At 40.2% G+C, this 24,436-nt stretch overlaps 2 protein-coding genes across 4 annotated transcripts in view; one reads left to right on the top strand and one right to left on the bottom strand.

Annotated features, from left to right (window-relative positions):
* The window catches only part of LOC125078668 (membrane-spanning 4-domains subfamily A member 4A-like), a 210,631-nt gene that overhangs the window by 54,397 nt on the left and 131,798 nt on the right, over positions 1–24,436 (bottom strand). The window contains exon 2 of the mRNA XM_047691679.1: positions 14,048–14,132. The gene's annotated coding sequence lies outside the window, so the exon portion shown is untranslated. The remainder of the gene's footprint in view (positions 1–14,047; positions 14,133–24,436) is intronic.
* MS4A7 (membrane spanning 4-domains A7) lies at positions 72–23,106 on the top strand. Of its 3 annotated transcripts, none has more exons than XM_047691675.1 (7): positions 72–172; positions 8,791–8,956; positions 13,622–13,756; positions 15,149–15,205; positions 16,972–17,178; positions 20,345–20,458; positions 21,892–23,106. In XM_047691675.1, the coding sequence occupies exons 2-7, from the start codon at positions 8,804–8,806 to the stop codon at positions 21,928–21,930; spliced, it is 705 nt and encodes a 234-aa protein (XP_047547631.1). In that variant the 5' UTR covers positions 72–172; positions 8,791–8,803; the 3' UTR covers positions 21,931–23,106. The 3 variants fall into 3 exon arrangements, with proteins under 3 accessions (XP_047547631.1, XP_047547632.1, XP_047547630.1); XM_047691676.1 differs by having other exon boundaries at positions 20,345–20,446; XM_047691674.1 differs by lacking the exon at positions 21,892–23,106 and having other exon boundaries at positions 20,345–20,735.

Consider the following 24,436-nt stretch of genomic DNA (forward strand, 5'->3'; position numbering starts at 1 on the left):
TTGTGTAATCATAGCTACTGCTCTGAGAAAGGGGCAGGAAGTCTCAGAGGCTGGAGAGCAGAGAAGCGAGATCATTCTGGCAGGAACAGCAAGTAGGAAATTCTGGCTGAGAGCTCCCCAGCAGAGAGCTGGCCCACCAACCACCACTTGCAGGACTGGGCTACAAGAACAGGTGGGCACCTTGGTTTGAATCCTGAATTTTGGGGGAAGATGACTGTCCTTGGAATAACCAGCCAGGAATCAGATTCTTATTCTTTCTTCTGAGTCCCTGCATGACTGGTGAGTTAATTCCCTGCTCTGGTGATTAGTTTACCTACTTTCCAAACAAAAGAATTGGGCGAAACAATCTTTCAGTTCCCTTCAAGAATTGAGTTGATGATTTTCTACAAGTCTCTGCATTTCTTGGCATGTCACTCATTTTTACACAGAATATGCTCTCAGAAAATACTGTGCGATTAGACTGGATCCTGCATTAGGACCCCAAGGTTCCATTCTATTCCTGTCATAGAGAAAGTTGCTGAATGCAGAGCAGTTGTCTTCTAAGCTATGATTTGTCTCCAAAGTGGGGGTTTTAGAACTGTCTGGAAAAGTTGTGGGCCACCCCAAGTTTGCCTCCACTTGACGAATGTGGAGGGACCAAGCATCACTCTCAGACTTTGGAGACTTGGGATGATGGCATCAGTATGGAGACTCCTATGAAACCACAAATAATGCTGGCTCTATAGAATTACCCCTAAAAAGTAGCAATACATGTATCATAGCCTTAAACTCCGCAAATCCACTTCTAAATGTTACTCTGAGGAGATAGTTGAATAGATGAGGTACCACAGAAGTGCAAAGATGTTCACTATAGCATTGTTCATAATGGTAAGGAGAGAGAGAAAAGGAGTGGGGGGGAGAGATGAAAACAATCTAAATAACCTTCACTGGTTAAATGAATTTTGAAACATCATTCATTTGGATACAGTTTTTTTATTGTGGTAAAATATATATAACACAAGATTTAGCATTTTAACCACTTTTAAGTGTATCGTTCAGTGGTATTTAGTATATCTTTATTTTCATGCAACCATCCCCACAAATGAACTCCAGAACTTTTCATCTTCCCAGAATGAAACTCCAAGCCCATTAAGCACTAACCCACATTTCCCTCTCCACCCAGCCATTGTTCTACTTCTGTCCTGATGAACTTGAGTACTCTGGCTGCCTCCCAGAAGTGCCATCATACAATATTTGTCCTTCTGTGACTGGCTATTTCACTTCACGTACTGTCTTCAAGGTTTATCCACATTGTATCATGTGTCAGAATGTACCACTTGGCTCTTAAATTTAGGATTTTTATCACCTACATTCATTAGTGTCAGAGATGTCCACAGAATAATGTTGACTGCAGAAAGATTTCTAACCAGCATGGATAGAATGATTCTGTTTATGCAGAACACTGAATGTGTGTAAACACATAAAAAGAAAGAAGGAGAAAATGCAAAGGATATGTATGCAATGTTAGTTATTGTGTAGAAGTTGGGATTTAAGTAACTTCATTTTCTTCTTCAAAATGTATTTCCTTTTTAATTGTATTTGCTATGTTATATACTCTTTCAAACAGAACAATTAAAAAATAATAAAAGAAAATAAGTGTACGTGGTATGCAGAGTATGGTAATTGTACCAAGGAGGCTTCCAGGTCCTAGCCTCAGGACTAGAATCAAGTATATCCTGTAGTCCTTGGGTATGAGGACTGAAAAATATAGGAAGGAATCCTATAGAACTCCTATAGGAAAGGACCCAGAACTAGAAACTTTTGTTTTTAAAATCCTAAATTGTGATTTCAAATTTTTTTAGGTTTTTATTGTGGTAAGAACACTTAACATGATATCTATTCTCTAACGGATTTTTAAATGTATAATACAGTAGGTCTACCTATAGGCCCAACGCCGTGCTGCAGATCTCTAGAACTTACCTTGCACAACAGAAATTTTATACTCATTGTACAGCAACTCCTCATTCCTTCCTTTCCCCTATCCTGGCAACCACCATTCTAGTCTTTGCCTCTGTGAGTCTATTTTAGGTACCTCATGTAAGTTTAGTCACTCAGTATCTGTCATTCTGTGACCAGCTTGTTCCACTTAGCACAGTGTCCTCATGGTCCGCCTTACAAAGGAGGAAATCCTGCAATTTGTGACAAAGTGGCTGAACCCCAAGAGACTGGCAATTAAGACTGGAAAGAGAAAGGCATCTACTTAGCCCTTTGAGCTAGTAAACCAGGGGAACTCAGCAGAAGCCAATTTGCCAGGAATATGGGACCAAATGTCCAAGGTCAGAAATGCTCCTATGGCTAATATCTAAAATCTATAAAGAACTTGTCAAACTCAACACCCAAGGAACAAATAATCCAATCAAGAAATGGGCAGAAGGCATGGACAGACATTTCTGCAAAGAAGATATCCAAATAGCTAATAGACACATGAAAAAATACCACCACTCGGGTTCAGGGAAATGCAAATCAAAACCACAATGAGATACCACTTCACACCAGTCAGAATGGCTAAAATTAACCAGTTAGGAAGCAAAAGATGTTGGCAAGGATGTGAAGAAAGGGGAACCCTCCTACACTGTTGGTGGGAATGCAAGCTGGTACAGCCATTCTGGAAAACAGTATGGAGGTTCCTCAAAAAGTTAAAAATAGAGCTACCCTATGACTCAGCAACTGCACTACTGGGTATTTACCCCAAAGATACAGATGTAGTTAAAAGAAAAGGCACCTGCACCCCAATATTCATAGCAGCAATATCCACAATAGTCAAACTATGGAAAGAGCCCAGATCCTTCAACAGAAGAATGGATAAAGAAGTTGTGGTACACACACACACACACACACACACACACACGAATATTACGCAGCCATCAAAAATGAAAACCTTGCCGTGGATTGAACAAGAAGGTATTGTGCTAAGTGAATTAAGTCAATCAGAGAAAGACAATTATCATGTGATCTCACTGATATGTGGAATTTAAGAAATAAAACAGAGGATCATAGGGGAAGAGAGGAAAAATAAAATAAGATTAAATCATAGAGGGAGAAAAACCATGAGAGACTCTTAATCATAGGAAACAAACTAAGGATCGCTGGAGGGGAGGAGGGTGAGGGGATGAGGTAACTGGGTGATGGGCATTAAGGAGGGCATGTGGTGTAATGAGCATTGGGTATTATATAAGATTGATGAATCACAGGCCTGTACCTCTGAAACCAATAATATATCATGTTAATTAATTAAAAAAAAAAAAAGAAAAGTAAAGAAATGCTCCTGCGAGTGAATATGAACCTGGAGAGTAGTAGCATAGAAAAGCCCAGGCATTATATTGCCTGGGTTCAAATCTTGCTCCATCATATGTTATACATATAATCTTATGCAAACCATTTACCTTCTCTAAGCCTCATTTTTTCTTTTCTTTTTTTTAATTAAAATTCCAGTTAGTTAACATACAGTGTAATATTAGGTTCGGGTGTATAATTTAGTGATTCAACACTTCCATACAACTGGATGCTCATCACAAATGCCCTCCTTAGGATTAAGGATCAGTTTAGGATTAAGCATCACCTGTTAAACAAACCTCCCCCACTCTCCTCTGGTAACCATCAATTTGTTCCTATAGTCAAGAGTTTGTTTCTTGATTTTCCTCTCTTTTCTCCCCCTATGTTCATTTGTTTCTTAAATTCCACATACCACTGAGATCATATGGTATTTGTCTTTCTCTTACCGACTTACTCACTTAGCATGATCCTCTCCAGCTCCATCCATGTTGTTGTGAATGGCGAGATTTCATTCTTTTGATGGCTGAGTAATATTCCATTGCATGGCATGTCTGTTTCTGTGTGTCTGTGTGTGTGTGTGTGTGCACGTGTGCGTATACGACATCTTCTATATCCATTCATCAGTTGATGGACATTTGGGCTCTTTCCATAATTTGGCTATTGCAGATAATGCTTCTATAAATATTGAGTTGCATGTATCCCTTTGAACTAGTACTTTTGTATCCTTTAGGTATATACTTAATGGTGCAGTTGCTCGGTAGTAGGGTAGCTCTTCTTTCAACTTCGAGGAACTTCCATACTGTTTTCCAGAGTGGCTGTGCCAGTTTGCATTCCCACCAACAATGTAAGAGGGTTCTTCTTTCTCCACACCCTCACCAACATTGGTTGTTTCCTGTTGTTAATTTTAGGCATTCTGATTGGGGTGAGGTGATATCTTATGATAGTTTTGATTGGTATTTCCCTGATCACGAGTGATGGTGAGCATCTTTTCATGTGTCTGTTGGCCATCTGTATGTCTTTTTGGAAAAATATCTATCCATGTCTTCTGAACTGGATTCTTTGTTGTTGTTTTTTGAACTGGATTATTTGTTTTTTGAACTGGATTATTTGTTTTTTGGGTGTTGTGTTTTATAAGTTCTTTATATATTTTGAATACTAACCCTTCATCTGATGTATCATTTGCAAATATATTCTCCCATTCCATAGGCTTCCTTTTAGTTTTATTGGTGGTGTCCTTCACTGTGCAGAAGCTTTTTATTTTGATGAAGTCCGAATAGTTTATTTTTGCTTTTGTTTCCCTTGCCTCAGGTTATATATCCAATAAGAAGTTGTTGTGGCTGATGTCAAAGAGGTTACTGCCTATGTTGTCCTCTAGAATTTTAATGGTTTCCTGCCTCACATTTAGGTCTTTCATCTATTTTGAATTTATTTTTGTGTATGGTGTAAGAAAGCGGTCCAGTTTCATTCTTCTGCATGTTGCTGTCCACTATTCCCAATACCATTTGTTGAAGGAACATTTTTCCATTGGATATTATTTCCTGCTTTGTTGAAGATTAGTTGACCATATAGTTGTGGGTTCATTTCTGGGTTTTCTATTCTATTCTATTGACCTATGTGTCTATTTTTGTGCCCAGTACCATACTGTCTTGATCATTACAACTTTGTAATAAAACTTGAAAGTCCAGAATTGTGATGCCTTCAGCTTTGATTTTCTTTTTCAAGATTGCTTTGGCTAATCAAAGGAAATGAAATCTTGCCATTTGCGACTATGTGGATGGAACTAGAGGGTATTATGCTTAGCGAAATAAGTCAATCGGAGAAAGACAACTATCATATGATCCCCTGATATGAGGAAGTGGAGATGCAATGTGGGGAGTTTGGGGGGTAGGAAAGGAATAAATGAAACAAGATGGGATTGGAGGGAGACAAACCATAAGGGACTCTTAATTTCACAAAACAAACTGAGGGTTGATGGGGGGAGGGGGGTTGGGAGAGGGGGTGTGGGATTGTGGACATTGGGGATGGTATGTGCTATGGTGAGTGCTGTGAAGTGTGTAAACCTGGCGATTCACAGACCTGTACCCCTGGGGATAAAAATACATTTTATGTTTATAAAAAAATTTAAAAATTTTAATTAAAAAAAAAAGATTGCTTTGGCTATTTGGGGTCTTTTGTAGTTCCATATAAATTTTAGGATTGTTTGTTTTAGCTCTGTGAAAAATGCTGTTGGATTTTCACAGGGATTGCACTCAATGTGTCAACTGGTTTGGGTAATATAGGCATTTTAACAATATTTGTTCTTTCAACATGAACATAGGATGTGTTTCTATTTCTTTGGGTCATCTTTAATTTCTTTCATCAGAGTTTTATAGTTTTCAGAGTACAAATCTTTTGCCTCTTTGGTTAGGTTTATTCCTAGGTATCTTATGGGTTTTGGTGCAATTATAAATGGGATTGATTTCTTGAGGTATATAGAAATGCGGGGTGCCTGGGTGGCTCAGTGGGTTAAAGCCTCTGCCTTCAGCTCAGGTCATGATCTCAGAGTCCTGGGATCAAACCACATATCAGGCTCTCTGCTCAGGAGGGAGCCTGCTTCCTCCTCTCTCTCTGCCTGCCTCTCTGCCTACTTGTAATCTCTGTCTGTCAAATAAATAAATAAAATCTTAAAAAAAAAGATGCAACAAATTTCTATACATTGATTTTGTATCCTGCAACTTCATTGAATTCATGTATTAGTTCTAGCAATCATTTGGTGGAGTCTTTCAGGTTTTCTATATAGATTATCATGTCATCTTCAAATAGTGAAAGACCTCTTCCTTGCTGAGCTGGATGCCTTTTATTTCCTTTTGTTGTCTGATTGCTGTGGCAGGGACTTCCAGTGCTATGTTAAATAACAGTGGTCAGAGTGGACATCCGTGTCTTGTTCCTGACCATAGAGGAAAATCTAAGCCTCGTTTTCATATGTGTATAATTCAAGTGACAATAGCACCTATCTCTGAGAGTCGTTGTGTAAACTAGATAAGATTCTCCACAAAGCTCTTACCAGAGTGCCAGACTAAGTGGATGCTGAGTAAATGTTAGCAATTATTATCACTTTATTAGGGACTACTGTTTTCTTTTTAAATACTTTATTTATTTATTTGACAGAGATCACAAGTAGGCAGAGAGGCACTCAGAGAGGGGTGAGGGAAGCAGGCTCCCTGCTGAGCAGAGAGCCCTGATGTGGGGCTCAATCCCATGACCCTGAGATCATGACTTGAGCTAAAGGCAAAGGCTTAACCCACTGAGCCACTCAGGTGCCCCAGGAACTACTGTTTGATTGTGAAGCCCAGAATCTCTCCAAACCTGATACTTTTTCTGCTACTCTGGTTTTAAAGATGTGCTAGAATGCTCACCCATGGCCCTCTGCCCCAGTCCTACTATAAAGGATTGAGCGTCAACACTAGTCCCCTCCTTAGTCATGTCACCTCAACCATACTTGTGTTCAGATTCCAAAATTCCCAAAAAAGGAAATGAACTCCTTAGACAAGGAGAACTGTATTTATAATAACTTTTCAAATGTATTTGATGCCTAGAGAGCATAAGAAATGACCAGGGCATGGATCTAGGAGTAGAAATGGGATAGAGCTCACCAAGTCTTTTATTGAGTATTATGGAGCACCCGATAAAGATCACAGAAACACAACAAAAGGCACTCATCTAAATTACCTCAGTCACACCCTCACAGGAGTCCTTCATGACAGCATTATCATCCCTATTTTATATATAATAAAACAGGATAAATGAAGGGAAATAACCTGTCCGTGGCCAGCAAATAAATATCTCCGGAATCCTACTGAGTTTTAGATATAACTAATATGTACTGAGAGTATATCATGTGCCCCTGTTCTATGTTGAAGCCATTACATTCATCATCTCATCTCTCCTTCACCATGAACCTATGAAGTGGCTAAAACAACTTGCTTATATTTAGTAATAACCGATGGGATAGAACACAAGCACAGGACTGTTCTCCAAGACATAACGCTCAAATGTACAAACTTCTGAAGTCCAATGTGACTTCCAGCTCGATGTCCCTTCCCATCTCCCTCCCTGGTAATGAGATTATAGATGCCAGTTTCAATCTTTATAGGTTATGCACTCCCTCCAGGAGAACCTGGATGTTGAGGAGAAGGATCAGGGAACAGAACTGTGGCACCATCAGATTATCACAAGCCTTTATCCAAACTACGGCCTTCAAGGGGGAGAATGTTGTACTGAGAACAGATCTAAGGAGCATCCCAGTGGCTGGACTCTGCTGTTCACACCACAGAGGCTCAGCAACACTGCTGAGCTGGTGGGCAGCAGGCGACATGCCTCTTGAGTCTACATTGGAACTGCCAATGTTAGGAAAGAAGGAAAGATGAGGAGAATTAATGTGGTATTGAGAAAACTATCACAAGCTTCTGAGCCAGATCAACTTGGTTCAGAATGTTATGCAAATATAAGATAATAATAATTTTATTTCTGGGGCGCCTGGGTGGCTCAATGGGTTAAGCCTTTGCCTTAGGCTCAGGTCATGATCTCAGGGTCCTGGGATCGAGCCCCACCTCAGGCTCTCTGCTCAGCAAGGAGCCTGCTTCCCCCTCTCTCTCTGCCTGCTGCTCTGCCTACATGTGATCTGTCTGTCAAATAAATAAATAAAATCTTTTAAAAAATAATAATAATTTTATTTGCTACCATGTGTTAAACACTTTCAGTGCGCCAGGCTGAGCACTTTGTGTATTTCAATGAAAATCACTTGAACTTATTAGTCCTGAGTTTCTAATGCATGAAGTGGAGTTAGTAACACCCAAGTTGTTATAAAGATTAAAGCTACTATGGCATAGTGCCCGGAATTAGCAGGAGTTAAATAAATGTTCATATTAACAGTCATTGAGCTACTATATGCAAGGGGGTCATTCCGTGTGGGACAGGACTGATACAAGAAAGAGAGGTGGACTAGGAGTAACCAACACCTGAATGGAAAGGAAACAAGACTCCGATGGAAGACTGAGCAGTACAGGTGCACGTGAAAGTACAATACTGGGACATGGGCGTGGGAATGCAGCACAGGTGAAGGAGCCGTACCTGGGTATGAAAGGGGGGCTGGAAGCAGAGCTTGTTGGAAGGACAGTGAGGTGGATACACTCAAGGCTGCAAGGTAAGTTCTATATGAATTGTTTACCTCTCAACTGTGGGACTCCTCAAAATGTTTACAGTTTTCCTCCAGTGCCTCCTGTCCACAGTTTTCCTCCAGTGCCTCCTGTCCACAATGCTTCCTGTCCACGTGGATGGACTGTGCCAAGCATGCTGGCCTTCCAACGCTTCCACTGCTCCCCACCTTCAGTTTTGTTCCTAAAGGATAAGTTACCCCTTAGGCAATGGAGAAAAATCTATAATGGTTTCACACCTTCAAGTTGAACCTTGGGTCCTAAATGAGTTCACTGCCTCTTCCAGCACCACCAGCATCATGCTGTTCCAGCCCAAGACCAAGACCAAAGGAGCCTTTGACTCCTTTACTCCAAATGGCATTATCATCCTCAAAAGAGAAAAACCCAAGCACAGCTACCAAAAGGAAGATAACCCACAGAACAGTCTGAAGGAAGAAGCTACAGTTCTTGGAGTAAGTTGATGTCGCTGCAAGGGGAACCCTGGGGGAAATGTGGTGACTGTCTTCCGATTACATATCTATAGTGGATCTCCGAGAGTCTTTCATTTTTTTTCTGTCTGATGCCAGGCTAACTGGGACACGAAATGGGGCTTTATGGGAAGACTCTATCCAACTCAGGCTTTTCTATAAACTAAAACCACTAGGCCTCTACTTGAAATTTGTATAAAAAAAGTATCTTGCAACTTGTCTCTAATATAGTCGATTTTGGATTTAAACACATGATTTTACTCAATAAAGTTAAATGAGATTTTTCTGTTTTGAGCTTATTTCTTAACCATTTTGAGATGAGAGAGTCTGGATTAACCTCATTGTACATGTTCTCCCTGTTCACCTATCTATAAGACATCTATAAGTGTCTCTGGTCATGCCAGGACTTTATTATGTTTTTTTAATTTTTATTTATTTTTAAAATTTCTTTTCAGTGTTCCAGAAATCATTGTTTATGCACCACACCCAATGCTCCATGCAATACATGCCCTCCCTAACACCACCACCAGGCTCAGCCAACCCCCCACCCCTCTCCCCTCCAAAACCCTCAGTTTGTTTCTCAGAGTCCACAGTCTCTCATGGTTCGTCTTCCCCTCCAATTGCCCCCAACTCCCTTCTCCAGGACTGTAATTCCCACCTGGCTCTGAATATCCCTTTTAAGACCTGACTCATACTTATTTCCAACTTTGGAAACCTGCCTAGTTGTGGCTTCTGGAATTCAGGATCAGTTAACTGCATGATCCTCTTCATTCCCAAATGTGTTTCTCAAAAGCCTCCAAATCTTTTGTGTAAACAGAAACCCTTGGGCACTGTTTCCACTGCTACCCTCACTTCTGAGCCTGGAAATGAAAGCAATCCATTCTTTGTTTCTCAGGGACACTTCTAGATAAATCTTCTTCTCCTCTCCATCTCTAAAAGCTCCTACTTTAGAATCTCATGTCATCCAACTAAGTAATTCACTCCCACTTTTCTTTCTAAAGATTTTACTTATTTATTTGACAGAAAGAGAGAGCACAAGCAGGGAGGAGGAGGAGGAGAGGGAGAAGCAGGCTCCCTGCTGAGCAGGAAGCCCCAGCGTGGGCCTTGATCCCAGGACCCTGGGATCATGACCTGAACCTCAGGCACAGGCATAACCAGCTGAGCTACCCCTCACTAACCAACCCAGATAGTGCTCACTCCCACTTCCTTTAAAAAAACCACATAATGACTCTTTTTACATATTACTTGAAAAATCCTAATTCAGTCTTCTACCCCCCAAAAAGATATTTTTTAGAAGTTATCTATATTTTGAAAAAGTTATCTATATTTTGAGCACGGGAAAAAATAATTATCTCAAGCAATTTAAACAGTCATGAACTTCAAAAGGTTCTCTTAGGTAATTCCAGTATTAGGAATAATCGAGAATCGGTAGGAGAATTAAAATTTCAGAAGACTGAGTTTAGTTTAAAAACATAAAAATAATCAGTGTTTAGGAAATAACATTAAATGATGTACTGGAAATTTGAAAAGTGATCATCCTTAGAAAAATCTTTTAATGTGTTGCTTGAAAATAAAACCAATTAATATTTGTCATCCCGCCATTGTAAGACTTAACTGTTTCAATCTTCATGTTTATGATCCCTCCAGTATCACATCCTCTCTGTTCCTTGACCTCTTCTCCCCAGGTATCTTGTCCATCCTTCCTTAGTCAAACATTCTATGAGTCATACCCTGGGCCTTATCAATACTAACAGCAATAAAGCCACCATTACCTACATTTCGAGCACCCCATATTCCACCAACTCTGACCTTTCCAGATCAACTCCCTCTGACTCTACGTTGACTCTCTCTTTAACCTCGACTGACTTATTGATAATATTCCTATTTCATAGAGCCTTTCTCACCCACCCAAGATCCCAAAGTTCACTCCCACTTGTGAACACCCTCAACATCCTTGTGTTCCTCAACTTAAGGCATAATCTTCAGGAAAAATAGCAACATTGGCTTAATTCTAGCTCTGCCCATTTGCCTATTCTACACCTGAACCCATGCAAATAAACTTGGCCGAAAACCAAATGTGGACTCCACTTCTGGTTTATGACCGTAACCTCAGATGGATGGTAAAAGCTGTCTGAAAAGAACATGATCTTTCCTTCATCTATTCACTTACCTACTACCCCAGAAAACTATTTCATACATTCTATCTCTTGAAACCTCTGATGCTTCTTCCTTCTCCACTGATTACCTTGCTTCCTAAAACACTAAAAAAATTGAGGCAATTTGGAGAGAATGTCCACAAGCTGCTACACATCTGCAATTACTCACATCTGTGCCATATATTCTCCCTCCCCCATTACCAATATGATCTTCTAACTGATGATAGCCCTCCCTTCGTGCAATAGATCCTATCCCTTATTACTCGTTCCAGTAAGTCTCTTTATTCTCTCTGCAAAAATTTTTATCAGTCCCATGAGCACAGAATCTTACAGTATTTTCTCCCATCTTGAGAACAAAAAAGCAGAAACAAATAATTATAATTTCACACTCCCTTCAACTATTGCCCACTGGCCACTTGCTTTCCCAGCAACACTCCTCTGAGGGGTAGGAAGTCCATGTTTCCAGTTCCTCCAGAATGATATTCTCTCTTGAATCACACCTAATGGCATTTGTCCCCATTGCTCCACATTAGTAACCTAATTTCTGAGTCTCGGTTGTTAATGTTCTTGAACTACTAGAAGTGTTTTACGCATCTGACTACACTCTCCTACTTGAAATATTTTACTCACTTGGCTTCTTACACACCATGTTCTTCTGGTTTCCCTCCTTCCCTCTTGGCTTGTCCTTTTATGCTCCTTTACCATTCCTATTTATTTCTCAGATCCTACATTTGCAGTATTTGATAGCTCAGTCCTTAATTCCATTTTGTTTCTGTATCTGCTGCAATAATGATCCTAACTGGTAATACAGTTTTAAATATTATCTTCACTTACGACTTTGGGGGGTGGAACTATATCCTTACCTGGCTGTCTCCTCTAAACTTAAGATTTATTTACCCAACACCTGGGATATCTACTAGATATCTCTCCCCTAACCTGTCCCAGACTGAAATCATCATCTTTGTCCCCAAACCCACCCCTCATACAACATTCCCAGCTCAGATCAATATCAGTTCCATCATTTCAGATGCTCAAGCCAAAACCCTTGGAGGCAACCTTCATCCCTATGTTTCATAATCCACAAACTCTCAGCAAATCCTACAGATTTAATCTTCATCATGCATCTAGGATCCAACTCCGTCTTGCTATCTCCATGGTCAACATCTTCTGTCAAGTCAACATCATCTCACATGTGAATTAATGCAATGTCCTCCTTATTGATCTCCCTACTCTGTTTCCTTATGATCTATTCTCAACACAGCAGGTAGAACCATCCTTTAAAAATATAAATTAGATCATGTAATCTCTTCAAAATTATCCACTTCACTTCCCTTTTTACTCAGAATGAAAGACAACATTCGTAAAATAGCCTACAAAGTCCTACGTGGTTTGCACCATGCTGCCACTACTTTTTGGACCTCATTTCATGCTGCTTTACTCTTAACTCGTTCTATACTTTCCAAGGAACATAACTGTAAAGCAGAAAATACGTGGCCAGTGGCAGGGATTTTCATTTGCTTCATTTCCCTGGTGCTGACCCAAAACAGATATTTAATACATATTAATTATATGAATTTTTGAATTCTCTGACTTTAGGTTATTTCTCCTATGTTTATACCAACTTTCAATTGCATGTGCATTAAATAGTGGGTTACAGTGTGGGTTCTAGATCAAAGTAATAGAGCTAAAACCTAGCTCTCCCACTTGGCCATTTGTGTGGTTTTGTACAAACTATTTTTATCCTGGTGCCTCATTTTTCTCACCCATAAATAAGATGAGAAAAATAATCAGAGTGTTGAAAGTGTTCAACAAATATAGATCATCATAATTATCACTAATATCATGAAAATAGTAATTATTATTAAAATCCAATGATGAACAAAATGGATTATGGCACTAGAGACTTTCTGCCTTATTTTATTTCAACTGAAATAAATTCAAATTAAAAAAATTGAGTCCTTTATTAACTCTTCCTTGATAAGTTTGCTTTCTACATCCATCTAACTGAACTAGTGTCCAGAAAAATTTTCTCAATTTGCTTTTCCTAGAACAATAAGAATAACAAATTGTCAATTATCTTTTTCAAAACAAAGTTAAAGTGTACATATGATCACTTCCTGAATTGCTAATTTAATAATCCTATCAGAAGAGAAGAGGTTAGTTATACATGGATTTCTTTCTCTTAGAAAATGCTTACTGACTCCTTGTAACACATTTTTACCCCTTTTAGTAAATAAAATAAATAAATAAATTAATTAATTGTTAGAGAAGAGATAGATTGAGCACAAATGAGAGAGCAGGGGGAGCAGAAAGAAAGGGAGAGAGAGAATTTTAAGCAGGCTTAATTGACTGAGCCACCCAGGTGCCCCTTTTTTTCCTTTTTAATATGACAAATTATAGCATATTTTATACTCTTTATAAACACAATTTACATTAAAACAGTCACTTTCATCTGTTCACGTGTTCTTAAAATTTTCCTTCTTGTCTCTTGTAGGTTATCCAGATCCTGTGTTGCCTGTTGATTTCAAGTTTGGGGGCCATTTTGGTTTCTGCTCCTTACTCTTCCCACTTCAAGCCAACAATTTCCACCATTTTGATGTCTGGGTATCCATTTGTAGGAGCTCCATGTGTGAGTACAGTGGGGTCTCCAAGAGACAACATGCTTTCTAAATGCTAAGTAGGTACTAAGTCACTCCATGACTCCCAAGAGGTAGGGATAGAGGACAAGGCAGCCAAGGCCTCTGACTTTCCCTCTGTCATTGTCCCATGTCACATTTCTCCAATTCACGAAGAGCAGCAGAGGGGTTTAATCCCTCCTCCTGTGTCAGCACTCCAGGGAGTGGCTCATTGGGGCAGGACACAAGAGGGTCATACAGTGGACATATCAGTCCAGCATTTCTTACCTGGCCTCACAGCCTACCTTTGGAATAATGGAAGATTTTTCACATTCCTCTTTGGGCTTTTGATAAGGCCATTGGATTTCCTCCAGTTTAAAAATAATCCACCTGCCAGGTAGGGAGTGAAAAGATCATTTTTAAAATAGAATGAGCACCACTGGTAGATTACACAGATTGCAGGGAATTAAACTGGCAATAGTAAAATTCATGGGAAGCAAAGACTCTTGTTATCTGTACAGAAATAAGCCTGAGAATTTGGAAAACTTTTTTGCTGCCTTCCATTTAATCACTCATAGAGAAGGTCCTAGTTAATCTTTTTCTTTGAAGAGAGCCAGGGCCTAGTCACGCCTCCCACAAAGGGCCACTTATTTCCCATGTAGTATCTTGTACAAAAGGAGAAAAAAGCACACATTCTGGGCAAATGAACTCTACAAGGCACCACCACTGTATGGATATAGCCTCTCTGTGAACACAAACTATGCAGTGAGGCAAGAAAGCTGTGCTCCTGCCCCTAGAGCATAATTTGTCCTATATCTCTATCTGATCAGTAGTTGTGGTTCCCACATTCCCTTATGAAAGGTAGAAATAGGTCATGCTGGACCCTCTTTGTCTGTGACTACCCAACCCCTAAAAGCCACAAGCTTAACCAATGTTTCAGCTTCTCTAAACATTCTTCCTCCACCAGCTGGATCTGTTAACACCACTGGTCTCAAATACTGAGTTCTGGGTCTTCAGGATGACTCTTCACATCTGTCCCTGTAATTTCCCACCTTCCTCAGCAACTAGTCTAACACAGGTCCCCTACACTAATACTTGAAGCCCATGTGTTTCTGTACCTTGTGCCATCAGAGACCCTTTCCTAAGTGCTTCTTTTGGCTGCTCTCACCTTCCTATCCATTAAAGTCATTGGTCCTTCTCAACCTCCACTCTTCCCACCTTGTAATTCAGCACTACTCTCCTCCCTCCGTGTACACCTCCTCTCCAGGCCACCTCAGCTCACAGTGATTTTTGCTAACATAAATCCAGATCCTCTGGATTTCTTCAAAGTCAACATAAGCATTGAGAGTAGATTTCCACATTTCCACTAGACAACTGAACTGACTATTTCTTTCTTTTCTGAGCAGTTTGCCATTACTGGATCCCTCTCGATTATTTCTGGGAAAAAAGCAACTAAGCCCTTTGTAAGTATGAGAACTATCAAATCTCAGCTCATTGGAATAAAGGGAGCTTGACAGTTAATTACCCTAGTTTAGTTTCCATTCACAAGTTAGGAAAACAGGGCTCTGAGCAAGGTAGAGAACCCAAATTCTCAGCGCTGGTCCACTGGCAGAACCGGGTAGTAACATCAAATTCCCTACCTTCTAGACAGGTGCTCTTCCCCTACACAATGTCCTCCTGGATCATATTCCAAGTTTGGAGATTTACCTCAGTTGCTTAAACAGTAGAATTTTTTAAATACACCATGGAGTCTTTATAGTTTGTTATCTTGGCCCTGAATAAGGTAGATGACCATCCCAACTAGAACCTAGAGCTCCTTTTTCTGGAAAAACCTGTCTCATAATGAATCAATTTCCCTAAATGGCAAGGTCAGAGGCACAGGTGTGTGGGCTTAGATCCTGTGGTTAGCTCCTCCACCCCCTCAGAAACAAGAAATTAGCAGACTGTAGCCACTTTCCTGACAAAAGTTGGGAATGTGTGGGTGGGGTCTTTGATCCTCTCATTGCAACCTTTCCCGTTCCCTTTCCACACACTCACAAAGATGACTCAGGGAAAAGCCACATCCTGATTCAGGAAGATCCAAGGTGTAGTTAGCCATGGATGAGAGAACCTAAGATGGTGTGTGAAACTGGTATGTGTTCCTGGTACTTGAAGCTAGAATTTAAACCCCAGAATCAGTGGACAGAATTTTGAAATGTTTACCCCATTGGATGGAGTTTACCCCATTGCATGGAGTTCTGGACTTGGAATCAGGAAACCTATACTCTTGTCCCAGCGCTGTGACTGACCCATCTGTGTGCTCAAAAAAGTTCCTTCCTTCTCTGGGTTTCAGTATTCTCATTTATAAAATGTGGAAGATGAACATTTGGATCTCACAGGTGGCTTTCCAAGTGTCCTGAACACCCTAAAAGGGAAAACTATACTTGAGCATGATGTAGACTTCATACATAAGACAAAAGCCAACATGTGGGCTCCATTACCCATGTGGCAGCTCTGGGCAAAGGCACTACCCACTCTGTCTGCTCTTCCTTCGGTAACTCAGCACTTGAAGCCACATAGCTACCAGATCCAGGGAGAAGACGGAAGAGCAACCATCCTCCCACCCCACAGTATCCTATAATGATGTTTAGTAGAAAAGAACATATACTGGGAACCTAGCACAGAATCTAGCACTTCAGTTTCTTTGCAGAGGAACCATATTCTGTGAGAAACCTTTACTCTAAAATGTAGAACATGACTCAGGAGAGAGTGTGGTCCATGTGGTTCTCAGGCCTGACCCACCTATAGGTAAGTATCCCAGCTTCTCCAGTTTTCTCTTTTATGGAAAGAAAAGGCACAGAGGCCACCAAAGGCCATATTCTAGAACATCTTAAAGCAACAGAATGATTCTAAGACTGTTGAGGAAGTCAAGGAATAGACTGGTAGTGGTTTGAGCAGGGTCACCTCTGTCTGCAGAGAGCCAAGGAGCCAGAATCCCTACCCCAAAGAAGAAATCATTCATGCATTCATGCACTGTACTCAACAAACATGTGTTAATTATATCAGGTGATAAATTAGATAGTAAAGCAGGATACAGAGGTGAATAAAACATAGTCCACGCCCCCAGGAGTACACAGATTAGAGAGGAAACAGACTCAGGGAAGCGCCACTGTAGTGTAATGGATGGAAGGATAACAGCATCACACGCTGCTTCTGCCATGAGATCCCAGTACAGATTTATCTTTTTTAGGCCGTGAGCAGCCTGACCTCAAGTGTAGTGAGTTCTCTCACTGCTGGAGCAGGCCTCTTCCTCCTTGCTGATGGTCTGGCAGCCCTAGAGACTGCCTCTCGACGGTGTGACTCAGAAAGGGAGTACCTATCCACACTGCCTTATTCGATGTACTATTATTTGATAAATGAATTCAAGGGCTGTCTCCTGGACAGCGTCAGTCTAACAGTAAGTAGCTTCAGACTCAATATCCTTTCATGTGAAATCTCAGCTTCTCTCTTTTGCGTGATTTCTGCTTTTTCAGCAGTCTGTATCTTGTTGATCTGAACTCCTGGAAGCAGACAGGGGGAAAAAATGTGGTTGAAAAAGTCCTATCATTAGACTGCAAAATATAGGGGATGCATTGTGCCATGTCAAAATAGGAAATCAAAAAGGGCTGTGGGTTCAAGATATGTCTCGTCTGGCAAGAAAAATAAGCAGAAATAAACTACTGAGACCCCACCCAAAACAAAAAAGCTTCTAGACAGCAAAGGAAAACATCAACAAAAAGAAAAGGCAACCTACTAAATGGGAGAAGATATTTGCAAATAACATATCCTATAAGGGGTTAATATCTAAAATACATAAAAACTTACACAACTCAACATTGGAAAAACAAATAATCCAACTTTAAAAATGGGCAGAAGACATGAATAGCTATTTTCCCAAAGAAGACACATCAGATGGCAGACAGACACATGAAAAGACGTTCAACATCACTAATCATCAAGGAAATGCAATTCAAAACTGCAGTGAGGTATCACCCCATGTGTGTCAGAATGGCTAGTATCAGAAAGACAAGAAACAAGTGTTGGTGAGGATGTGGAGAAAAGGGAACAACATGCACCATTGATGAGAATGTGAAATGGTGTAGCCGCTTGGGAAAACAGTATGAAGTTTCCTTAAAAAATTAAAAATAATAATACCATACGATCCAGTAATTCCACTACTGGGCATTGACTCGAAGAAAACAAAAACGCTGGTTTGAAAAGATACATGCACCCTTGTGTTTACTGCTGCATTACTGACCATAGCCAAGATATGGAAGCAACCTAAGAGCCCATCCATAAACAAATGGATAAAGAAGAGGTGGTCAGCAGTCCTTCTTACATTAAAAAATATTCCTTTCTCTATAGGTTTAGCTCTCGAGGTGCCCCCTTTGTTGAGCAGGCATCTTTCCCCCTGTGTTGAGGGGAAATATCCCCTCTTTATTTGAATTTTATTTGATTTGCGATTAATGTAGCCACAGTAAGTTAGCTATAGAACTTGGACTTAAGCCCAAGCACATAATTACTATACTTTGGCCCAGGAAGGCTGGCAGAGGGAGAAGGGGATGGGAGATGGCCCATTAGTGGATTCCACTCCTAGCAAAAAAAAAAAATGCCAACATCTCTGGGCAGCTTTTTCTTGTCGAAATTTCCCCCAAGCTGGATGGTCATCACCTGTTTGGTAAAAATCCTGGCTTGGTCAATCCTTTATCCACAGGTTCATAGTTTTAAAACCATAAGCTCTGGCCTTTTAAGGAGAAAAATTTCTTCCTTTGTGACTCCTCTAGCAAGGAGCCATGGAGACAAATGTAGTATCTCTTCTTCCCTTGGATCTGTCTCACGGATCCCAGAAAATGTGTGCAAGTTTCTGCCCGTGTGACCCAGAGGCTGTCAAAAGCAACCCCCCTGAGGAAGTAGAAGGGCTTGTAGCTTGAGGAAGTGAAAGGGCACAGAAATGCATCAGGTTAGAAATCAGTGCAAGGAAGCCTGGGAGACAGCATTACCCTGGTGCAGGGCAGACATCAGGCAAAGCTGGGAGGGTGAAGGAGACATCCTCCCTGCCAGGATGCTGAAGGATGCTCGATGAAAACTACTCTCAATACATCAAACTGTCCCCTGCTCTCAGACAACCAGAGAACTTCCTGCAAAATCAGAGAAGTTGCAACAGGACTGAACCCAAACGCCCATTCTTTCTTTATGAACACAAAGATAATCTAAGCAAAGTGACACATCAAAACATTTAAAATATATACCTGAGGTTGGAAGAAGGAAGGAAGGGAGGATTGAAAGAGGAAGAAAAAATCAAGGAAGAAAGGCATCTTGTGTTCCAGGAGCTAAGAAGGATGCTGCAGCCAGGTAATCAAATAAGAGCTGGGACCAGAAACCCAGAGAAGTCTGGACGGGAACACAGGGGTTACCAGCTGGGGTAATGGCATTTTAATGCCCATGATAAATCTGAAGTTTTTCAGGAGCACACTGAGTGTCCTGCAAAGACGTTAAAAGCAGAGACTGAATATTTACTGTATTTTTGAAAATAGGACAAGGAAATCCCTGCCCAACATCCCAGGAAGCATTAAGAAACTCTGCCATAAAGGATGCTAGGGTGAATTCATCTCACCAAGCCATGGGCAGGAATGGACAGTATCCAAATCCAAAATTACATATAATATAAAGGAACCTCGAATACAAGGATTAACTTAAAAACTTCCTGGGTCTGTGGAACTCCTGAGGTTCTATCAGAATCAAACCTAAAATTCCCACTAGGGAGTCATCCATAAACCCAATCACTGGGTCTCCTATATATTAAAAAATTCCCCCCCACACCCATATGCTAAATCACCTAAGAGTGGAAATGTTTTGAAAAACATAGGAAAAATGGGGAACAGCAGGAAATGGAACAAATATGAAAGTTAGATCAAGTTAGCTCAAGAATTGGAGGTTATATATTAATTTGGAAGACTATAATGAAAATATGTTTTAAATGATTAAAGGCATAAAAAAGGAACAAAAATCAAAATAAAAGAACATGATGGTAAGAAAAAGGAACAAGTAGATTTGAAAAAGAACTGAACAGTATGATTAGAAGGGCAAATTATAATCTTTGAAATTAAAAATTCAGCATTATCAGTTAAACTGTACTTCAATATACCCAAAGAAATAGTGAGATGAAATTTAGGTCTAATTAAATCACACAGAGCACACTGCATTGCAATAGAAATCTGAAAAATACGAGTGACAGGCTAACAGGAAGGACACAGTGAAGCACAAAGGGTCACATCTAACATGAGCTCCAGGAGGATGGCCAAGGAGAGAAGAAATATACAAAGATAAATTACCAGCAAAATTTCAGAATTTAAAAAAAAATGAGATTTCAGATGGAAGGTATGAACGGAGGCTGTTCCTGGATAAATAAAAACAAATCCACACTAGAAACACCATAACAAAGATAAACATAAAAAAAAAAAAAAACTAGAGATAAAGGAAAGGTTACTCTTCTTGCTGCTTCCCTCTCTGTCCACTGCTAGAGCTTTCAAGCCCCAGGCTCCCCTCTGCGGTCAGGCACCAACCATCCCTGGCTTGATTCACAGGGGGTGCTGGTGGTGATGTTGGTCTTCACTATGCTGGAGCTCTCACTGGCTGCATATGCTTCCATCCTTTGGTGGAAAGAGGTGTATTCCAACAACCCTGGGGTGAGTACTCTGGTATGCCACATGAAGCCTGCTGGGTCCCATCATTCAAGCTGTGATGATCCAGGTCGAGAAAGTGTCAGAAAGAGGAGTCAGTTGTTGCTCCTGCAGTTCATGGAGAAGGCGAGTTTCATAGTGAGGAGAGAGTTCTAAGAATGGGTTCCCCTTCATGATGACACTGGTATCTGAGATTATTAGTGGGTGACTTCTGGCCAGCAAGTCAGTTAGAGAACCACTTAATATGAGGCTGGAATGGCTTTAGGAATCATCTGCCCCGGGATGGCTGGGTGGCTCAGTCAGTTAAGTGTCCACTTTTGGCTCAGATCATGATCTCGGGGTCCTGGAATTGAGCCCCGCATCAGGCTCCCTGCTCAGCAGGGAGTCTGTTTCTCCCTCTCCCGTGCACTTCCCCCCAACTTATGCTCTCTTTTTTCCTCTCAAATGAATAAATAAAGTGTTAAAAAAAAAAACATAAATCACGGGCCCCCAGCCCTTATGAAAGAACTGAGGGTTGGACAATGACATGGACAACGAGTGACACAGACAAACCAGCTGAGAATGAAAACTGGCATCTCCTCCTTCTTGTCACAGACACAGCCACCTGCCTTGGTAGAGTCTCCAGGGCTCCATTCTCCTGCTATGTGATGAGATCTTACTGGGGCATCTCTCTTCTGTTTATGCTTTTCTGTGTTCTTCTTTATCCCTTCTTAGGGCGTGACATTACAATTTAAAAATCTTCGCTTTTCCTCTAAAAGCCAGAATTTTTAAAAACGTTTTATTTATTTATTTGACAGACAGAGAGATCACAAGTAGGCAGAGAGGCAGGCAGAGAGAGAGAGAGGAGGAAGCAGGCTCCCTGCTGAGCGGAGAGCCCAATGCAGAGCTCCATCCCAGGACCCTGAGATCATGACCTGAGCCAAAGGCAGAGACTTAACCCACTGAGCCACCCAGGTGCCCAAAGCCATATTTTTTTTTTAAAGGAAATTATTTAAAGGGACAGAATAATGATTCAATTATGGTCTTAAATGGTAACATGATTAGCAGATTGAAGAATGGAATTTTTTGAAACTAATATTGAATCAATCATATATTTTGGTAAAGTTGGAAAGGCTACTACTGTACAACATGTGGGGGGAATGCATTCTAAATATGGATCAAAGAAAGCCTCCAAAATCAGGTTTTAGTAACTACTCACTAGACTGATGATTCGCAGACCTGTACCCCTGAAACAAATAATACATTATATGTTAATTAAAAAAATAATAATAATAATACTATTATTCACAGACATGTACCCCTGAAGCAAATAATACATTATATGTTAATTAAAATAATAATATTATTATTCACAGACATGTACTCCTGAAGCAAATAACACATTGTATGTTAATTAAAATAATAATAATAATTTAAAAAAATAATAAAATAATACACTTTCTCTTTTCTAGAACACATTTTCCTTGCCAAGTCATATTCAACATGTCTAAAAGCTCTTCAAGGTCATGTGTATGAAAGTAACGCTTCAGAAGAAAAAGGAGAAATCCAGCCCTCCTGGCAAAGTGTGATTATAATTTCCTGAAATTTCAGCTACTACAGACGCTGAAAGAAACTTTCAGAAAACAGCTTTTGTGTTGCACTTGCTCAGTGTGAGCGATTTCATTGCTTTTGAAAATAATCTCTCAAAAGCCCAGGCGGGTGAGCTGAACAGAAAGTGATTCACCTACCCATGAATAAGAAGAGAAAATGTGCACTCTTGTGCTAGTGTGACGCAGCCAAGTCACGTGGCTTTGCAGGCTCTGAGCCTGTATTATTTTCACACTATGTTGCTTAAACACTGGGTATTAGAGACTACAAGAACTTTTAAATTAGAAGTACTTTAAAAATATATGGCTCCATTTCTGCCAATTGAAGTGCATTTCTGCCAACTAAATGTGGCTCAATATTCTGTCTCATTTTATGACTTTATTCTTAAATATGTGGCTTCAAAGATTATAATTTATCATAACGCACTTCCTGATCTAAGTTCTAGACCAAATAAGAAATTAGGCATATAGAATGAATATCCACTTTATTACTGTATTGGAATAAACAATAAATAACATGACCTACCTTATAAAGAGGGTCCCAATATTGTCCCCTGGATCTAGGTCTTGGGTCCTATCCCAAGACAAGGATGCAGCAGAAATGCATACACATGTTTTCCAAATGACATGTACAAAAATGGTCATAGAGCCAATACACATAATTGCCTCCAAAAGGAAACTATCCAAATGACTATAAACAATAAAAGAGAGAAATAACAATTGTATTATATTCATACAATGGAGTACTAAACAGGAATGTGAATGGGCAGACTATAATTACATGCAGCCATATAGATAAATCCCATAAACATAATGTTCAGGGGGGAAAGGGCCATTTATAAAAGAGTAAATACTGTATGTGTATAAAGTTTAAACACAAGCTGAATTAGCAGGTGGGGTTAGAAGCAGGATGGTGGTTACCCTTGGGGGGTAGATAGTTATAGGAAGGGAACCCAGAGGGTCTATGGGCTTGCAGAAACGTTCTTTTCCTTGATCTGGATGCTGGTGTCATACATAGGTGACTTGTGTTCTCTTGCTTCTGTTATAATTGAATAAAAATGTTTTTGAAAAAGTTACTTTGACCCCTTGGCCTGTCTAGTTATTAAGCCCCCTCACTTCTCCATAGTCAATTTCCTTTGAAACTTCATCTTCCAAAAACCAAGGAGTTGTCTTTGGCTCTTCTATTTTTTTCATACACTATATCCAGTCTATCATTAAAACTTCAAAATATATGGAGTCTGATTACTTCTCACCATCTCATGAGTCCTCTGGCTCATCATCTCCCACAGGCATTACTGCAATGGGCAACTAGCTGGGCACCCACACCATGTGGTTTGGTCTCCATATAGCAGATAACAGATATTTTCCCCATCCAAAATCAGACCATGTCATTCCTCTGCTCAAACCCATTCTATGCCATTCCAAAGAAAAGCCAGAGTCCCTAAATGTCTTTACAGGATCTGAACTGTCATATCTGCTCTGACCTTCTGACAATCCCCCCCCTGGCTCCTCTATTCCAGGCACATGGGCCTTTTGCTGTCCCTTAACACAATTCTTCCTTTAGAAATTTTACACTGGCAGGCCCTCTACCTGGAGTACTTCTCCTGCAATTACTTCCATCGCTTCCTTTCTCACTTCTATCAGGTCTTTCTTCAAATCTCTTAATTGCACCGACCCACACAAAATTACGGGCCTCTCTCCCATTCACTTCCTTATTTGTTTCCCCAAAGCACTTATGACCATCTGACAGGCTATGTATTTTCTTGGTTTGTTAATTTTATGTCTACCCCCACCAGTCTGTAAGCTAGGATACTCCCTTACTACTCTCTACTGAGGTTTTCAGCTCCTGTTTATGTGTTTTCAAACCTGTGTGTGTGTTTGTGCGTGTGTGTGTGTGTTAGTATTTCACACGGGGGGTGAAGGGCCTTGGAGATTCCTCCTCATTCTATCAGCCAAGCAATGCAATAAAATATTTAATCCAAGACCTTTTTTTACTTTTTGTTTCTCTGTTAATAGGAAAGCTCTTCAGAATATTTGAAGAATTATATTTAGAATTATCTGGAATAATATTTCAGATAATGCTACCTGGAATGTATCCAGAATTATCTGGAATAATATTCCAAACCAATAGTAGGTACAGTAAAGACAATGTATATTTCATTTGCAACTTCCCTCCACTCCCTCAGCCTGATGGCCAAATGATATGTCCATCCACTCGATTTCTAAAGTCAGAAGTTTGGGAGTCATTTTTTACTCCATCTTTTGCCTCACTACCTTATTCACTTTGGGAACCCAATCAGACAAAAAACCATAAGCATGAAGGTCGAATCAATTCATGGAAAGAAAAAGAGTGAACAGTTTCAACCAATTCCAAGCAGATACTGCAGATACTGAACATACATAATACAAT

Source organism: Lutra lutra, chromosome 10 (assembly GCF_902655055.1).
Source record: "Lutra lutra chromosome 10, mLutLut1.2, whole genome shotgun sequence".
Taxonomy (NCBI): domain Eukaryota; kingdom Metazoa; phylum Chordata; class Mammalia; order Carnivora; family Mustelidae; genus Lutra; species Lutra lutra.

What these genes read in the sequence shown, in the direction of transcription:
- MS4A7 (XM_047691674.1), top strand. Translation starts at nt 8,804, where the DNA reads ATGCTGTTCCAGCCCAAGACCAAGACCAAAGGAGCCTTTGACTCCTTT. An exon ending in AAAAAGCAACTAAGCCCTTT is followed by an intron (nt 15,206 to 16,971) that starts GTAAGTATGAGA and finishes TATCTTTTTTAG; the next exon opens with GCCGTGAGCAGCCTGACCTC. An exon ending in TGGACAGCGTCAGTCTAACA is followed by an intron (nt 17,179 to 20,344) that starts GTAAGTAGCTTC and finishes CTTGATTCACAG; the next exon opens with GGGGTGCTGGTGGTGATGTT.